Source organism: Branchiostoma lanceolatum, chromosome 3 (genome assembly GCF_035083965.1).
Source record: "Branchiostoma lanceolatum isolate klBraLanc5 chromosome 3, klBraLanc5.hap2, whole genome shotgun sequence".
NCBI lineage: Eukaryota > Metazoa > Chordata > Leptocardii > Amphioxiformes > Branchiostomatidae > Branchiostoma > Branchiostoma lanceolatum.
This window is the reverse complement of record NC_089724.1, coordinates 12,728,231-12,748,192: the sequence shown is the minus strand read 5'-3', so window position 1 is coordinate 12,748,192 and position 19,962 is coordinate 12,728,231. Positions and strand designations below refer to the sequence as shown.

General features: G+C 41.4%; 1 protein-coding gene across 1 annotated transcript; it reads left to right on the top strand.

Annotated features, from left to right (window-relative positions):
* Nucleotides 1–778: 778 nt before the first annotated feature.
* Nucleotides 779–18,153, top strand: LOC136430355 (BTB/POZ domain-containing protein 16-like). Its single transcript, XM_066420889.1, has 17 exons — nucleotides 779–1,065; nucleotides 5,051–5,117; nucleotides 7,470–7,629; nucleotides 8,000–8,171; nucleotides 8,759–8,859; nucleotides 9,863–10,050; nucleotides 10,464–10,608; nucleotides 10,895–11,009; nucleotides 11,350–11,419; nucleotides 11,725–11,855; nucleotides 12,082–12,201; nucleotides 12,374–12,465; nucleotides 12,661–12,743; nucleotides 12,898–12,978; nucleotides 13,273–13,374; nucleotides 16,085–16,273; nucleotides 16,732–18,153. Exons 1-17 carry the CDS (start codon nucleotides 959–961, stop codon nucleotides 16,798–16,800), a joined length of 1,992 nt encoding a protein of 663 aa, XP_066276986.1. The 5' UTR covers nucleotides 779–958; the 3' UTR covers nucleotides 16,801–18,153.
* Nucleotides 18,154–19,962: the final 1,809 nt, after the last annotated feature.

Below are 19,962 nucleotides of genomic sequence, written 5' to 3'. Positions count from 1 at the left end.
TGATGTCCGAAAAGTTTTTTGTGTGTTTTGTTTTTTAAAAATTTCCTGAAGCTGTGGGCCTTTTGATTTGTGTAGACGCTACTTTTCTGAGTTTATTGAGCGACTAGCCCCTTGGAGAGCCTGGTCATGCTGAGTTTCACAGTTAAGGGTGCTTTCTCGGCAGGTGCCCATTCTAAATCACTGCATCAAAGTATTAAGAAGATCCCTCATACAAAGAACAGATTACAATGTCTTAACGAAGAAAAGAACAATAACGACCCGACAATAAATCTTTTAGACAAACTTATCTGGCATGTTTTTGTCAGAGTAAACCTGAATAGTTCATCTTGGCTGTGAAATATAGCGGTCAAACGTAACCACGTACTCCTATCAGCACTAAAAGCACGACTACTTCGCCTGCTTGTTTATTTTCCAGCTTTTCTGCTGAGAAAGTTTATTTTGACGAGAGCTTTCCTTGAAAGAAACGTGCCCGCATAGCCCCTTAGCAAAGAACACCAAGTGACTCCAATAACAACACTTGATACGTCCGAATGCCGCACACCTGCCGATAGTTTACCTTAGCAACAGGTAGTTGTGTAAACATCTTTGTATCACTCCGCCGGAGAAAGCATTATTTTCTCTAAGCACCAGCCAGAAATGTTGTAACATTTGTATCCACCAAAGGAATATCTTGTGAGACAAATTGTTTATATTTTGTAGCAACTGTTTGAGGAAATATCACAAACACGACAACTTTTTCAATAAAATAGTCCCCGCGGAGGAAGCGTAACAGGTTGGTGACGCGGCCCAGCTGGCAACCATACTCACCTGTCCAACATGGCCGCTGTCATTCATTAAGTGGCGAACGGTCCCTCCAGACATTACCTGTTTGCAAAAGTTTGGCAGAGATCTTCGACATTTCACTGATATTTTCTAACGTCGGACAGTTTGAACAGTACGTCGGTGAAGTCGTGAGAAGATGACGACAGTGGAATGGCCCGTACTGCCGTTAAACCGGACGCCTCCCGGGTCCTACTTCCCCGCTATCCCCCCGCCGACACCCCCGGCGGCCAGGTCCTATCCACAGTAAGTAAACTCTTATCTATCACATGTTCTGTACTTCAGAATACTGCACTATCTAATTAACATTATCAACGAACAGTTTTAAGCTTATTTCACTGTCGCTATCAATCATAGTATTGCACACAGCTCGGACAGGAACCAATTCACATTTTCAACAGTTCCTTGAGCGTGTCCTGTCATTATAACGGTGCTAGACTACGCAAGAGTCATTCAGGATAATCTCTAAGGGTCGTTGAAAAACTACTCGGTCGACTTTTCAGGGTTTGGATTTGCTGCATTGATCGGCTGGTTGGACCCACAACAACCGGTCGTTCGATATCTGTAGTGGTGCATTGTCCGTGAGCATTGTGACATACTGACTGTAAAGGCTCCCTATCGCCTCTTGTTCTCAAGGCTGAGTGAGAAGTTCTGGTTACTTAAAGTCTGGTTCTTCAGTTTGATCTTCATTGGGTATTGCAAAATATGATAAGGAAACTCAAAGAAGTGGGGAAAATCTTATCAGTTGTTGATACAGTAGATTCCGCATATCTGTATAGCCCATTTGTCAGCGCAAATTATACGACTCCCCGAACTATACGACTGTCCGAACTAGCGATATTGACGTCCCGAAGGAGGGGAGGGGGGGCGAATTGGATTTTGGGCAAGACACACAATTACACTAACGATATCGCAACTTTATTTTGCAAAATTTTAATCAAAGTACAATCCGACCTTTTCGTCGATCTTAACGTCACCATATTGGATTAAATACGCGATCCATTTTGTTCAGATAAGCCCGAACTGCGTGGAAACTCCTGCCAAATAAAAAACTCCCGCCGCATGTTGATCGCGTGAAATCTTACAGTCAACCAATCAGAGCACAGGTTTTTATGACGTAAACCAATCAGCGCGTAGAAAAATGCATATCAATGAGTAAACAAAGATGGCCGCCCAGCGTCACAAGACCTTCGTCGCTTTATTTTTTTCTGAAATCGCGACGTAAAATACGATTCATCTACGCTACATAAGCAGGATTTTCACGGGGAAAGAATGTAAGGAATAGGTTCTCCGTCGAATACGGCCACAAATAACTGTAAATCGGGGCAAAATACAGCGTAGAGGCTCAAATGCTCCGACAAAAATCGTGTTTTTCTTTTCGTATTTTTGTTCACTTTCGTCGCTTGAGTCTCGAAAAACAGGTTTTTAATGAGATCACCGTATGTCGAAGGCACCGATATCGATTGTTTGCAAGCATGACAATAGCGAGTAACAAAAGAATGTGATTGTTGAACGGTAGACGGCGTCCCCACTCCCGAAACAACAATTCAAATCCAAAATTTAGCCTGTAGTTGTGGGTCATTTTACGATAAAATCGGACAAGATTCTAAACAATACCCCGAACTTTACGATTATGGGCTATACAGATATGCATTGTTTTTACAATTGAGTGAATGGTAAATGGTTTGGTGTTTTGGAATTCTATACAGAAAGACGAAATATACAGAAAAAAGGTATACAAATCGGCATATACTGTAAATGATATTGGGAAATTTAAAATCAGGTCTTGGAAGGCAGGTATGACCTTACTCTGGAATAGAAGTAGTTTTCTTCTTGTTCTAGAACACCTGGATTACTTACCTAGTGTAGACATTCCATGGCTTTCCAGATGTTTACTGTTTCTTCAGTATTACACTGCTCTATGGTAACACAAGGACTTAAAGGGGTTGATTTTGTCATCAAACAGAGGAGAGCACATCACAAAGCAACAAAAGGCAAATAAATCTCCCCATTTCTTAGCAACCAGGGGAAGTAGTGTGTTATTTCTCAACTAACATGCAACTGAATGAAGCATAAAAGTTGTTGAGAATTCATGAAGTTGGGGTGTTTTCCTACAGACCATGCTGTTCCCTAGGGACGGCAGGTCTGAAGTAAAACTTAGATTACAATGTGCCCACTGGCATGACCGGGTCTCTAACATAAGTGCCTTCCAGTGATTATTCCCAATCAAATGGGATGTGTAACAGCATACTAGTACAGTACTAGTATCATAGAAGGAGCACAAAAAGATCATTGCTGTCTTTTCATACATCCATTTCATGTGACATGGGAATAATTTTTTTTCACCTTTTATTGATTTGTTTCCTTACATGGAGACAGTTGTGTTTTCTTTTTAGGTATAAGCAAGGAGGTTATAGGGTCCTTGATATGGGCCACCCTATTCTATGGTTCATGCCTGCATAAACGTTGTCAGTACCCAGAAGTAACAGGTGTTTTGCATGTGATTATATTTCAAGAGGTTTCCAAGGAAACATTGACAACAAGGATAACCCTTTCGTAGTATTTTCAACTTTGACTCTTCAAACAAACTACTTAAAGTTCTTTGATGTACTGAACTCTGTTGGTCTTCCTTATCTTTGTGAGTTACTATCTGACTTTATATTTGACTTTCTTGTGTAGCTAGTAAACAAGGGTGCAATTGCTTTATCCAGTTAGGCCTAAATGCAATTGTTGTCATCTTCAAAACTCATAAATGTCTCCCTTCCTTTTCAACAGGAGACTTTTTGTCGCCCCCTCTCATGGTTCCCTTGCAGGATCTTGTCAAGCTGTCGATTATTTGTGTCCCTTCCTTTGTGTGAGCTCTAAAGGTAATCAGGCATTAAATACAGCCTTCAGTAGGCAAAGAATTTGATCTCCAAACAACTCTGATTGAAATAGTTACAGCTCTTTTCAAGCCATGTAAATAACATGTGGACATTTCCATATTCATTGCAACATCTTACACAATAGAACTGTAAATATACCTGTTACCTGGAGCTTGCACACCTCTCTACCTCATACTGTGTCTGATAAAAGTACAAATCTCCCCATCCCAACAAGAAAATGGCAAGTTGATTGGCTGTGTTCCACAGGATTAAGTTCCTCTAAGTTGACGGTAAAACTCACTCAACATTTTCTGTTTTTATTTCTGCTACAGCAAAATTGTAAAGTATTTTTACCAGCGAAGTTCACTTAACATTTTGTAGTTCTTAGTGGTCTATCAACTACCAAGTTTGGAGCCACAAATCCAGCTTATCAGGAAATATACAACAATCTTATTGACACTATCTGTATGCTAATGCAACCTTGTCAAGATGTATTCATTATTCATCATTATTACTCTTATCTTACATGACACTGACTTAACTTTGGGTAGAAAACACGCCCAATGGTCTTGTTTTTATCAGAATTCAGAAGGATGCAGGCTTTAAAGAACTCATTTATTACTAAGGTAATACATGTTTATCATACATAATTATTACATGACACACTTATGTATTGTTTTTGATTGCACAAATTTAAAACATGGATCACACATGTTACAGCCTCCAGTAGTTATCAAACTTGTAGAGCATGTTACTTATCTATAACAAACACGAGCAAAGTCCCCGCTGAAGTTTTCAGTACTTACATTCCACCTTCACTAGATTGTTGTTCTTGTTACGGCCCAGAACTAGTTTATTGTTTTGGGTTCGGCACGCTATCCTATCACAAAGCAACACAGAATTCTTGCCCTCAAAGCCATTCCTCAGAATGAAAAGGTTGTACACATAACAGTCATTTGAAAGACTTGAATTTCAGGTATGTGACATTCTTGACACAAACATGGGCATCATTTTCAAGCACTCAAAAGTACAGTGTGCGACTTCAAAGTTTTCGTAGTTCAGAAAGTCTGAAAGCAGAAACACTCATTGCGGCAAAATATTTTCAGTTAACATTTCAGCACTTGAAGCTTCTTTTCAGTTGAGCATGACATATAGACACGCGGGGCACCGAAGAGCTGTGCTGAAAAAAAAATGAAAAAACATTCTAGCAGCTAGAGCAACAAAGTCATCACTAAATCAGTATTTGACACAGAAAAGGTTCTTAATTCTTTTCCATGCACAACAAATCTTTGTGGGACAAGTTCTGAAATGACGTTCCACTATAATCATGTCAGTTTGATGACGCATTTACATTTTTGCCTATGCAGGGCAGTGAGGAACGCACCAATCACAGCGCTGATGGGAATCGTGGTGGACGGACGACAGCCTGCGAGGGTAAGCACCATGAGTTGTTCAGCAGCCACAACTGTCATTGACAACGCCTGTGTACAAATGAATGCTGCCTCCTTACAGTTCAAAATTATCTTTCCATGTGGTAATCCTGTAAGATCCTGTAAGATCGCACAACTCTGTGGTCTCTTTTTGTTTTCGTCTTTTATAAATGTGGAAAGAGCAAGTGAGGTTTAACTGACTTTAGTGGCCCTGCTTGGATCAAGGAGGTTAAAAAATCTAACCTCCTTGCTTGGACCAAGACCTCACAGGCAGTCTTGGAAGTATCACAAGAAGTTTGTTTTCAAAACAGAGACTTTGGTAGAAAGCCAAGACCCAGGTCCCTCCAGGCACAACAAAAGCCCAACACAACACATGGATACATGCTTCATTCATTGACTGTTTGGGCGGGTCAACTTTCATCACCATGACAACTCCTGTATCAGGTGGTAATATTAGGTGCTGGCCCACAGTAAGAGACCTTTTGCAGCTGTATGCAGAGTCAGGTGTGACTTACAATCTCAGGTGTTTACAAGCTAAGGTTCGTGTGATCTCAAAGGGGCTCCTTTTGTGGCGACGCTTGCAGGTGAAACTAGGCGAAGCCGGTCATGCCTCATGAGTAACAGTTAAAGTTTAAAAGTTCATCACATACTTCTGGCAACAGACTTCATGATACAACTTTATAAAGTTTCCTTTTGAAGTTTAACGTATACTTTGGAATGACAAAAACATCAGAATAAGGCAGTGGGCCGTCATTTTGTATTCCTTAATTTCCTTGACTTTATATTTGCTTCGGGACACATTCAGCCCATGCTCATAGTTACCAGAGGTTGGCAAGTTGACTTTGTATCAAATCATGTTGCACATAATGGTCTGTCATGGTTTGCAAACAGGCAGTGTAAAAGAGCTGGTCATGGTTGATACCTCAGTGCATATTTGACATTCATTACCTGTATTTTGTACAAATTGGTCTTAACACAGCATGATCCACACAGCCTGACACTCGTCACAGCCTCACAATTCATCATGAATAGTCACTTATTTACTGAAAGTCTCTGACTGATGGAAATCTCTCAGATGTTGTATGGAAAGCCGTCAATCAAGTTGAACTACTTGTTAGATGATCTTTTCATCCACTATTGGCATGGTAGGTTGCCCTGTTTGTCATGTCTTAGGGGAGGAAGCAATGAGGAAACATGACACAGGGGAGTGATCATAACACCCGATGCTACTGTCTAAAACAGGTTTATCACATCAGCATGGCAAGATTAGTTATGATGGTACAAAAGTCAAATCAGATCAAATGTAGTCAGAACTTTAAACATTTTGTGCATTGATGATGCACTCAATCCACTTTTTTCAAACAAAGTCCACCTTTTTCTCGTCCATTGCACAAGGTGAATGTAGAGGGTCAAGATCAGAACGTGGTCTGTTGAAAGTAATGGTTAATCTAATACATGTAGCAACATCTAAGAAGTTCAGGAATACATTTTGTACACCAAAGACATATTACAAGTTTAAATGTAATGCTAGAGTAGCTTTCACAAAGGTTTCCCATCCACCCCATCCCTGGTGGAATATCCACCACTGTTTGGTTAGTAGTCTCAAAATTGTTTTTAGTTGCTGTGGTGCTTGACAAAGTAGAAAAGTACACCCTGATATATTGAAATGGCCTCTTTGTTGCTCTTTCCTTGCCAGGTGAAGGTAAACAAACATGGCATGGCAGTGAAAAGATTGCAACTGACGCTGGGGTGCAAATGCCACAACAAGCTAACGTTGTAAAATCAAAAACTTCTCTGCCTTATCTCACCATCTCTTAAGTTTACTTTAAGTCCAGCTTGACTCTGAACACAAAGGCTTTATGCTTACCCAAAGCTTAAGGCATGAAACCACTCTGAACTCTGAGGTTAGCTATGTTTACGTGGAGATATGTATCTTTACAAATATGGAATGTAAAAAGAGGAGGACTGACCAGGCCCAAAATTGAATACTGTGTACAACGTGTTGTCCCAAATGGTAGTCTCATATCATGAAAACTGGTTACAAGATCATACAGAAGTACCATTTGTTTACATTAATGCGACCAATTTTTCTTAAAAATTTAAATGTTTTTACACTATATGAATTAGGTACACCTGATATTTCAATCAGTACATATACGTATGACCGACGGAGGCCATATATATATATATACATATTGCCAGAGTGGGACTGACAAAAGTTAAGTGCTGTAAATCTATAAAACTGTTTTGAAAACAAAGTGAACAGGTCCTTGAACTTTTTACACAATGTAAAGTTTATCAAATGGCCTAATACATACAAATCCAATAAATCTTTATGTCAACACTAACGTTTTAGCACCCTGAGACTGTGAGATGTCGTGTGCGAAAACAAGTGGGGAGCACAAACCGGTGGCGTCTGCCGCAGAGTCTAGGCAGTGACTTACTGGGCACATCGCAAGCCGTTAAAGCCATCAAGGAACCAGCCTGGAGCGACAGCGTACGCAGCATCATGACTGGTGAGGGAAAACGCCTTTTTTACATCACACAGACAAAACTTATTTCTTTGTCTTCAGCAGTTGTATTAGAATAGCCGTCATTAAACTCAAGATTATCCTTTTAGCATGGCGCTATAGCCTAAGATTATGATATTGATATATTAGTCTCTTGTCCAAAGCTTCCTTTAGTGTTGATTTTATAAAGCAATGGATGAAGAAAAGTCAATGGTATTCATACGGGTAAATATGAAAGACATCCTGCAGTACCATGGCAAGTTGTAATGTGATGTAACTGTACAGTGCCATGCTGTCCTGATGCAAGCAGCACTTTAATAATTACAGATTAAGAAGTTAACGAGAAGTGTTAACAAATATTGTATTTCCCATACAGGAGAGAGTGCGTGCACATCAGTAAACCGTGACCCCGACAAGGCGTACAAATTCCAGATGGAGGAGAGCCGGCCATTCTCGTCACCACGGTTACTGAGGAAAGCTGCCCTCAGCCGCAGCTCCTCCCCATCTATCCCCTCCCCACCCAGGACAGCTCCTGCTCAGATGGTCAGGTGAGAAACTCCTGAACTGAATCCTTCATTACAGGTTTATGATAGCGAAATCTATCTGCACTCAGACAGGGACTGTAATCTTGGGATTCTTACATCTTCCGCTTGCCAGTGTTTCCAGTCTCTCCAGTCTATAGGCCAGACAGTTTTATGGCTGCATTACCATCCCAGATTACTAGATGACGCTTGATTACCGCCAAGTTGCTAATACTGAAGGCGCACTCTTGGAATTCTGCTAGATCGCTACAAAACTTCTAGCCCAATAATAGGAATGATTTAGGAATAATATGATATGATATAATATAATATAACATAACATAACATAACTTCCTGACATATATAGTGTGCTCAATAGCAACATATAATGTTCACTTGATCAATCACTTCTACAAATTATGTTACCAACGTACAATTTTACCTGACATGAATTACACTAAAATACAAACCTGTATGTTTTTACTAGCAAAGAAGTAATGAACACTTTATTAGAGACAAGTTATTTTTTTTGTCATTCGCAATTTTGCTACATGCTTGTGTTTTGTTTTGTTTGACAAGTAACATAATTCATAATGTACCTGTTTATATTTCAGCCCTCGTCTTGCCATTCACAAACCCCTGACGCCCCACCACCCGACCCCAGCACAGGTCCTCCACTACCACTCCAAACATATCTTTGATGTGGCAGGCCCAGGTGTGTTATCAAGACTTTCTTTCAGTTTGACATATATTTTCTTTAATACCTTTGTTATGAAATAGCATTTAACTTTTTCCTAGATTTTCTTCACTAGTAAAAGAAAGTGTCAAATCATATTTGAAATGGAATCTAGGTCTTAGACTGATATCTAGATAAATTTAATTTTTATCAACAACCGTTATGCCACCTATCTACCCCTTTCGTGAGCAGCAGAGTTTAGCCAGACATATTCTAGGTGGACAGTAAACCGGTGATTGAATAAGTAACGTAACATGACCTATTTACCTGCAGAACCTATTCACGTCCGGTTGGCTCATGTCCACATGTCACGGTGTATTATGCCAAAGCCTGTTCTCATGAGCAATAAAGAACATCATAAGTATGATCCTTAGCCATCTCTTTAATTTTTGCACAGCAAAACATAATGGCCATGCGTTTACCACGTGAATGCCACGTGCCGCGCATGTGGGGGAAATTTACAGATAAACATTTTTTTTTCCATCGCGTTAAGCAAGTGGCCGGACAGACATAGTGATTGTACTATCATTTGTCTGCAGACTACTTTCGACAGTTACTGTGCATTTTTTTCTGGTCTATGTTCTTCAAGCATAGCGCTAGAAGGGAAGAGATTCAGAAGTGGACAATAATGGGTTACCCTAGCACAATTCTTCATCATATACCTCAGTATAAATACAAGCTCGCACAGCGTTAATGGGCGGAGAAAAACTTACAGACCATGCATTTTCTTTTTAGAAGAGCTGATATTTCTGCCCATGGGCATGGGTTTGAAATTTGGCTCTGTCCGCGCGGTTTTAAGATAAATACGTTTTAAATTAATTGGACGTTAATTGGTCATGTTACGTTACATGTTTCACTCCTTTGGGGTGAAGAATAAGACAAAGAAGCTTTTTGACTAGACATGTAGATGAATACAGCAGCTGGAAGGACGTACAACCTTGTTGTTTGCATGTAGTAATGTGCAGTATGTATTGTACTTCAGATGTGGTTCTCCACTGCCTGAGCACCAGCTGGGAACTCCACAAGCCCTTCCTGCAGAAGTCGAAGGTGCTGTCCGAGCTGCTGTACAAGGCCGAGAACCCCAAACAGCAGCATTTCTACAGGGACAGGACAGCAGAGACGCTGGACAGGTACATCAGGGACAGCGACATCTACAGTAATGAATATCAGGTCAGTACGGAGGACAACCTTTGGTCTTCTTCCTTTGATATCTCAGTCTACTGGAAAACTTTTCCATTGATCACATGACAAACAGAAGAATTATTGATTTTACTTGACTTCTCTGTTTTCTCCATGATCAGTGTTTTTACCACTTTTCTATCATATGAGGGCTTAACATAATTGACAAAGGCACAGAATTTCCTCTCACACTACACTAGATGGAAAAGAAAATGATCTATTAGTCATTTAACCAACTCGGCCCATGGCTGCTCAGGCCCACTCAGCCCAATGCCCTAACCCTGACCTTAACCCTGGCCCCAGTTTGGTGTTGTGGTGTTGAGCCAAGTTGGTAAAGGGCCGGATGGTCCTGATCCCCTCACAGCTTTGTGTATTTAACTGTCAACAATATTTGTGATTAACAGGAAATCAGCCAAAGACTGAACACAGTGACGATATCTGATGGACCCAGAAAAGGTCTGAGTGACCCTGCCCACACTTCCATCCAGCGAACCAGGAACGTCACTGCCATAAAACTGAAGATTAAAGATGCCAACGTCACTAAGGAAGGTAGGAGCTGGTGTGGTGCTCAAGGACTCTTTTCTAGTCGGGTGGGATCATTTGTAAGGAGAACCCATCAAAAATCACACACCCTTTCATATGCACACATACTTCTAAAAAAGAACAGTTCCAAAAACAATTTCTCCTATCTTTTAAACATAATGAAAACATACTGCCTTTTCATCAGTTGATTTATCCAACAATCTATGTTGCAAGACAAAAAAAATTCACTCTACATTGTATTTTGTTTGAGTTTCATGTCCTTACTGTTTTCCTGTTGTCTCTGTCCCCCAAGCATTGGCCATCGCCCTTGGAAACCTTTACCATGACGACACCCGTGTGGATGAGGAGGATGTAGCAGGTGTGATGGCAGCTGCCTATCACATGCAGTGTCCTGGGCTGCTGAACGGGTCAGTATCAGCCAGCATACTGGACATCCTTTTCAAAATCATCCATTACTTCATTGACTTCAAAACGTGACCGACACAGCAGCCAATCTTAGTGGCTAGATTTGTGCTGGTGGACATATTGGTGTACACCACTGTCCTTGGTGCTGAATTGTAATTCTTGACAGATTTGATGAAGACAAACCTACTATTTGCTTGATGGGAATAATGAGTGCTTTGTGATAGGAAACATCAACAATGAAGGTGTCTGAACTGACTGGCAAGGTTACCAAAATGACTCCTGCTATGATTGTTTGAAGCCTTGTTTATCTTCACTGAAATTGGTCATAATTATTTTTTGTAGGTGTTCCCAAATCATGATTGACACTGTGAAGGCCAGCAATGTCTGCACCTACATGAAGGCAGCCATACAGGTGAGTCAACAGTGATCCCAACATTTCTGGAGCTTTGAAACCTATATCAATAATACCAATAACTTTTTGCATTCTTTCCTGCACCTTTGTTGCATTTATTTGCCTTTTGTAGAGCAATTTAGTAGTTGTACCAGTATATCTTACTTTGCAAACCACCTCAGGTAGTCACTGTCAAGGTGCTTGGGAGTCTCAAGAGTAGAATTTAAGATAGTATAGTTATGGAGATATCCTTGTTGAGATGTTTACTCCGTCAGCAAAACGTACCAAGCTGTTGAGAATGGTGTTCTTCCCTGTGTTTGTCCCAGTATGAGCAGTCGTCAGTGATCACCACCTGCGAGCGGTGGCTGGAGCTAAACCTGGTCCCACAGCTGTCCCTGCAGATCCACCTGCGGGAGCTGCCCATGGAGGTCATGACCAAACTCCTCAAGTCCACACGGTAAGACGGTCACAGCTGCACGTGACCATGACCTCGGATGACTTCAAGGCTGTGAGGTTTGACAGTCTTAAGCATGAGCATATATCATTGGTAGACTTTCTGCATCTTGAGGTCATGTAGTTGAGGACTAATTCATTAGATAATTCTAACAGGTGGTTACTGGTTAGGTTGATTTTTGGCTATAAGACCATCCTTGTAAACATGAACTGTTTCTACTCCTCAACAGGTTGTTTACCTACAACGAGTACTCTCTGTACAAGACTCTGTGTAACTGGATCTTCCTGAGGAGACACCCTGAGCTGAAGCTCATGCCCTCCCACTCAAGCATCATCACATACTTCAACAGGTTCGAACTTTACAGTTTACCAACCAGTATGATGAGAATATCACTTATACTAATAAAGAATTATTGATAATTCTTCTTTGAGAATGATTCAGTACAGCCAACCATAAGAGAGAGTTATGAATTTGCAGTTATTACCAAACAATATAAAAGTAATGATTGTTTTTCTCTCCAGCCTGCCAAAGCACAGTGCATTTCTGGAGCGTGAGGAGGGACAGGTGTACAGCGGACTGTTCCTGTCACTGAAGCTCCACGGCATCACAGACAGTACGTTCTTATAGTTTCTACATGGCATAATCTTGCATCATATCAGCAGTTAGGCTATAACATCAACAATACTGCAAGGGAGTTTTTGAATAAAATAGCACAACCCTTTCTCTCATTAATAGCAGTTATTTCCAGAAGGATAGTATAAAGTTTGAAATACTGAAAGCTAACCTCCACCACTCCCCTCCCCCCCAGCATCGCACCTGGATGACATCCAGCAGATGAATATCCTGCCGTACCAGTGGCTCCTCAGGGTCCTCACACAACATTATCACTCAGTAAGTCACAATTCTACTGCCTACATATCTTTCAAAAACTTTAGGCTGCATGTGTGAACAAGAACAAATGAATATGTAGCACACAATATGATGTGTGTCAACTGTAAAGATTTTGCGTGTGATGAACTAACCAGTACTTCTGCTGTTCCACCAGCTTCAGGCAGGGGGCGATATGCGACTGCTACAGTACAACTTCTACAGCGGTTCTGTCAGGGCTGGCTTCATCATGGAACAGGTCAGGCCACCATTATTATTAGTCCTTTTTGAGGCCTCACTAGTTGGTTAAAGTGCAAGTCAGCTCAATTTCTTACAGAAGGCTCTTAAAATGAAGATTGATCCATAAATTGGTATTACCAATATAAAGGATATCCACAGCATGCTTCATTCCTGCTTTCAACATTTTCAACATCAGATTAAAAATATTTGAGGTATCGTTTTGAATGTTTGTGTTTGAAGCTTATGTATAAAAAATTATGAGAATTTGTTTCCGTTTGTCCTGCTTATTGATGGTTCTTTGTCGCTGTTGTAGGACCTGCCCTTCTACTGTGAGGTGATGTCCATCCATGGTTTCCACTTTGAGCTGAAGGCAGTGAGGCTGGATGCAGAGGGGACATACACCTTCTACATACAGGTAAAACACATCGACTTTTACACACATGCAGGAATGACATCAATATGTACTTTAGGTCTCGGACAGGAGTTTTTTTGCGATTTCGTATGTAGGCCGACACCCTCAGGTCGACGGGCTACAATTCCGCCGAGAAAACTAGGACGGAAAATGTAATCACATGGTCGAAAAGCGGTTTTCTTCTGTTTTCCGATGTATTTATCGGTATTGTCTGTTGTCCATTTATTTTGGGTAGAAACCATAGTAAAATGTAAATTTGGCACCCGAAAATTATCATTTTTTTTCACTTTTTTGATCGAACCTGCTCGGAAAAAACGAGTTTTCCTGGGGTCAAGGCATATATGCTGAGAAAGCTTAGTAAATGGTGTTTCTGAAAAATGAAAAAAATAAAAAAGTCATGTGATAACTTTTTCGCAATCTCCGATGACGCAAATTCGGTGAAAATGCATTAAAAACGATGCTATTTGGGTCATCAGGCGAGAAAACCGCATCACCGTTGCCGCGGACTAATACAAAAAAGGCTTCGATAGCGAACCAATTGCACTGCGCCCAAAAATACTACAACTCACGGGCTTTTCAGAAGATTCAAAATATTCATGCACAGCTAAAACCATCACCAAGCAATCTCGGGCAGAAATCAAGGTGACGACCACGCACTTCCGGCAGATTACCGGGTCATGACCCAACCCCCGGTCACAATTGAACTCCGACCCGGAACCTTAAGAAAAAAAAATTATTTCTTAAAATTTGTTCAAAATTTTCAGAAAAGTTATATCTACCATATATCCAAATTTGGCTTATCTGCGATGATTACTTTTCCCGCAGCAGGGGTTTAAAGTCATGTGAAAAACACTGTGTTTTGAGGCTATCTTGCCAACGTACAGGCCTTAACAACGTTACAGTAGGGAAATAGATAAAAACATCATTTTTCGGGACATCGCTTTTCAAAAAACAGGTAAAACGGGATGGAGAGCCTGCTCATGCCCTTGGCTTTGAAATTATGCGGACTTTCCGTCGTTTCGGTGCTGCATATTGGCAGAAAAGCCTCTTTAAGAGTTGGCGTCGGTGAAATGGTTCTCGAGGAAAACAGCAGGGGGTCACGTTTTAAGTTCGTAGCTTTTAACTGAAACGAAGAATATGTCAAATTTTGGTATAGACTGGTAGACCACAGGTCGCACATTCCGAATCAAACGTGTCCGACATCAAACTCTTCACTACTTCGCCGTAAAGGCCCCTAAGGCAGCACAATGCTCCCCAAATGTGTAAAAGAATGCATTCTGACACAGTCCAAAGCGCAACCTGGAGCATATCATCAGAGCTAGAAGCGGGCAGTTTAAATAAGTGCGGCCGAGATGTGTAGCGCGCCTAGTAGGCTATCACTTCACACCATCAAAAGAAGAAAAGATCGCGACGTTAAGGAGCGACGAACCAAAAGTCAGAAAACCAAGTTTCGCCTTAAGAAGGCTTAAAGCACTTAAATTTTAGCTTAATTCACCCATTTAAGTCATCATAAAGGCGGGGCATCGCGAAAATCATACCGAAGGTCAAGTTGAGACATGGGCTTCCATCAAATGACGTAGTCAGTGAGTTCCTTTTAAAAACGGTTTGGCGGCCAGAAATGATTAACGATGGCCGTATTGGAGGTGGGGGGGGGGTGGCACATGGGGGAGGGGGGCGCCAAGCACCTGTCACGGATATATCGAATTTAAAAGAGAAAAAAGGGCAAACTTCGGGTTTTTTTCAAACAAACTTATAGATTTTGATAAAAGCTTTCGAATGCGTCGAAATAACGTCATCTATGACGTCATCGACGTAGCCGCTGCCGTCCTTTTAAGGTCTCGGACCGGAGTTTTTTTGCGATTTCGTATGTAGGCCAACACCCTCAGGTCGACGGGCTACAATTCCGCCGAGAAAACTAGGACGGAAAATGTAATCACATGGTCGAAAAGCGGTTTTCTTCTGATTTCCGATGTATTTATCGGTATTGTCCGTTGTCCATTTATTTTGGGTAGAAACCATAGTAAAATGTAAATTAGGCACCCGAAAATTATCTTTTTTTTTTCACTTTTTTGATCGAACCTGCTCGGAAAAAACGAGTTTTCCTGGGGTCAAGGCATATATGCTGAGAAAGCTTAGTAAATGGTGTTTCTGAAAAATGAAAAAAATAAAAAAGTCATGTGATAACTTTTTCGCAATCTCCGATGACGCAAATTCGGTGAAAATGCATTAAAAACGATGCTATTTGGGTCATCAGGCGAGAAAAACCGCATCACCGTTGCCGTGTACTAATACAAAAAAGGCTTCGATAGCGAACCAATTGCACTGCACCCAAAAATACTACAACTCACGGGCTTTTAAGAAGATTCAAAATATTCATGCACAGCTAAAACCATCACCAAGCAATCTCGGGCAGAAATCAGGGTGACGACCACGCACTTCCGGCAGATTACCGGGTCATGACCCAACCAACCCCCCCCCCCCCCCGTCACAATTGAACTCCGACCCGGAACCTTAAGATGGACAATTTCATAGCTTTTGTTACACCATTCCGGAATGACCATGAAATACCTGGGTGATGACGCAAAATGTAGAAAATGTAAGGCAAAGTCAAACAGATACCAGGCTGTCATATTCCTGAATATCCTGTAAGTTAGACTGCCTTACACATACATGTGTTGTTGGTAACGAAGATGTCCCCTGACTCTTGTTACAGAGACTGAAGCCCAGCGACCCTGTGCTGTCGTTCCGTGCCTGTGAGCGCCACACCTTCTCCCTGCGACAGGACCGAGATGTTCGCTACGACATCAAGGTGCAGTGTTTCCTGGACGGGCAGTACCAGTGCTGGTCCACGGGGGTGCAGGCACATGGCTTCGGACTGGATGGGAAAACTTCACAGAGCAAAGTAAGTCTGTGTCTGGCAGCAAAATGTATGGGCTATGGTAGGGATGAAGTGCACAAGGCGAGTAGCACAGTCTCCTCTCCCAGGAATCAAACCAAGGCCACCAGCGCACAAACCCAACGCACTTACCACTAGGCTATCAGGTCCGGACCAGTTTGACTGGTCAGTAAGTAGCACTTGAACCACACTGTTACAGGGATATAAAGAATGTATAATCTGTTGATGAAAGCTGTTTTGGTCAAGAAGGTAACCTTGTATGTTGATGAAGGTTAGACATCCAGGTAATAAGATACGCCAAAAACAGTTACTCAAGCAACTGGATAAAATTTTGAAACAGTCATAGCCAGTTGCTTGAGTAACCTGGCGAACCTTGTATGTGTCTATCATGGTTTCATGTACTACATGTATTTTCTATATCTAAGAGTTCTAAAGGAAATTGTTCTGTTGTTTGTTCCCTGCAGCCCTTTACCCTGTCCAACCTGAGGTGCCCTGTGTACGCCACCTTCCACATGGTCTTCCCTCCGACATAGGACTCTGCAGCAACATGGACCTGGCATGTCTGTCATCTGTCTGTCATCATACCTCTTCTCCACACATCGCATTGTTCAAGGATTCCGTGGATTATTATAAGCACAGTACTGCTTGTGAAAAATGTAAACTGTGTCACAAACCATATGACCCCAACGAAGTAGATTTATTGCATTGACCATCAATGGATCAGAGATCCCCTAGCAAATACATGTAAAAGGGACTGCAAAGTATTTCCTCTGTCTGCACTCTTAAAGAGAAATCTATTAAAGAAAGAATAGTGAAAAAAGGCACTAGACTACTTTTAAGTAACATGAGAACTTTTGAAAGAGCAGCAGATAAAAAGGTACACTGAAGAAATGAATATATTGGTTTGGTCCTCTATTTCTTTTTCTTTTACATAGCTGTGCAGGGCACTGTCTGTGTTTTTGTTGCATGTGAGTAAGAAAGAGAAGAATGTGCAATAGTTCAGTTGTACTTATACAATAACTGAAGTATTTATACACTTGTGCCAAGACTATGCAAGCAAGATGCTCTTTGTCTCAAGAACAATGTATGACTGGGCTGTCTCCAGGGCTGTCCCTCCGTCCAGGGACAAAAATTTGCTTGCTGGGCAGAAAAATCTCAACACATCCGTCCAAAAAATCTTTGCGACATGATGTTCATGACATTACGGATGAAAATGCATTTCCGTGAGCTTAAAATGACAGAACTAACAACAAATATCAACTCCCAAACCATGAGTGAGACGAAAAAAGCTGGAGAAAGCACTGCTGAACATGTAACACAGGAGACAAAACATGAAACGTGACAACACGTGAAATGAATGACATCTGGTAACAAAGCAGATTCTGTAGGTATAGTGTCTAAATGGCTGAATGGAGTTTATCATGCTCTCATAAATATTTGTACATTTGATGCATGGTGGAAAATTATTATTTTCTAGTTTGACCAATCAACTTTCTATGCAAATGTAGAATTTCTTAAATCGGTATTTGCAAATAGCACATATCCCCCTTCCCATGTACAGAGATTTGAAATACCACTGGGTGTGATGCTGTGAGGTGTGTCGCTATTCTTCTGTAACATTGTATTTTCTCGCTACACTGAACATTGACTACCAGTATAGCGAGACAGGAAAACCTGTACAGACCTTTTGTAAGCTAACGTTACATTTGAATTTATTCGTTTTGCAAAGTGTGACCGCTTGAGTTTAACTTTAAGGTATGATGACAATTATGTCATTGAGTGATGTAACGTTAAGTGCTATAAGCCGATATATGTCATTAAACCATAAGTAGCACCACGTAGCACCACATGTACGTCTACAAGAATAAACCTTCACTTGAATGATATCTAGTTTATGTATCCGATCCTCTTTATAGGGTTTCCATGAATCATTATCTATAAAACGTCAGCACAGGGCGCATCCCATATAAGATAGCGGACTTTATGCATTTGCTGCTGATCAGACTAAGAAAGATAGAACCTCCTTAATCAGACCAATTATGTTTAAAAAATCATTGGTCAGTCTCGCCGGCGCCCAAACCAAAACAAGCGTCATTGTCATGTGGGCTCCCTGGTCAGAACCGATCCGGAACAGTGTTGTCGCACAATGTCATCATTACGACGTATTGTTCTATTGACGACGTATTGTTTTACTGTGAAGACCTGGGGTTTCGGGGTCTTTTGAGCAGTGAGATGTTCCCGTCATCACAGCACACGTCGCTAGCCCCGCTGGCGCCTGAAGCAAAACAAGTTCATTGTCATTTATGACTCCCACAGAGATCCATGGGCTATAGCCTAGGACTGCACAGCCGGTCAACTCCTCTGACAAAATATTCCCCTCTTTTCCGCCAATTTCTTCTATTTTTTCAGTCTGCAGACAGGTCTGGTGGGGAATGGGGAAAGTTGGGGGCACAGAGTCGATTATTTGCTCTGTTTCACATGTGACAACCGACAGAGAGGGTGGAACTGACCTGTCTGACTATTATAACCTTTTTGAACTGATCAATGAAAACCTCTGACCAAGTCTCTCTTCAAGTACTAGTACTTGTTATGGTATAATTTGTTTCACATGATCAGTTGTATGACACAATGAAATGTAATCATTGAAACTTCCATACCATTCCATGAGTAAACACTCAGAAGCTCACCATTTTCTACAAGTTTACAACATCTAACTACACATCAGACCGGTTAATTTCCAACTCTACAAACACTCCAAAACGAGTATTTCCGTCTAAAATCAACACCGCTCTCCCGCCCGCCACACAAACAGATCGCTGCCCGCTCCGCAACAGAGAAGTCCAACAACTCTGTTTACCGACTTCGCACCACCTCCAATGGGACAACAATGGTGAAGAAGGTGTGAAGAACGGGAGGTGATATTTGTCCACTGGCGACAGCAGTCTTGCACTTGCGCTTTATTGACTATGTAAATACACTAACCAGTTCACATACAGCAATGAAATAAGGAGTTTGATTTTAAAAGGCCGTAGGAAAGGAAGATAATGGCATGGAAGTTCTAGTCAGCACCTTGGACAGATATCATTTGTGAATGTCTGCAGTACTTTCTTTTCCCGATAGATGTCCTGTAGACATCACAGGGGCACAAGAGACAGTGCAACAATGGTCGAGGGATTCCTCTGAGCACTCTGAGTTAGGTTATTTTTACGTGTGATTCTCACGGTCAGTGCTGGTTCCCCCGTAGAGTCCATGGATGGACATTCTTGCGTCAAAACCCATTATGTCAAAAAGACTTGTCACTGGAGAATCATGTGTTATTTCAGAATCCGAGGTCTGAAAATAAAAGAAAAGGTAGTCTTTATGTAGCATACAAGACAAAGATAAAATGAAGCAAGGACTTGAATGAAGCAAGGAGGCTACAGGATGAAGACATCTGTTGTTCCATACGTCATCAAAGCCCAGACGTCGCTAGCCCCGCTGGCGCCTGAATCAAAACAAGTTCATTGTCATTCATGACTCCCGCAGAGATCCCAACACTGGTGACCGTGTTTCGCGGGGGATCGAGAGAAAATACAATTGTTACAGATCGTTATATCGTTCTCAGGGTGAGCACGTTTCATGACACCATTTAACGATAACAGGAAAAACAAGATAGGAAGGTCTCCATCAACTGCCCTGGGGATAATCTTGACCTA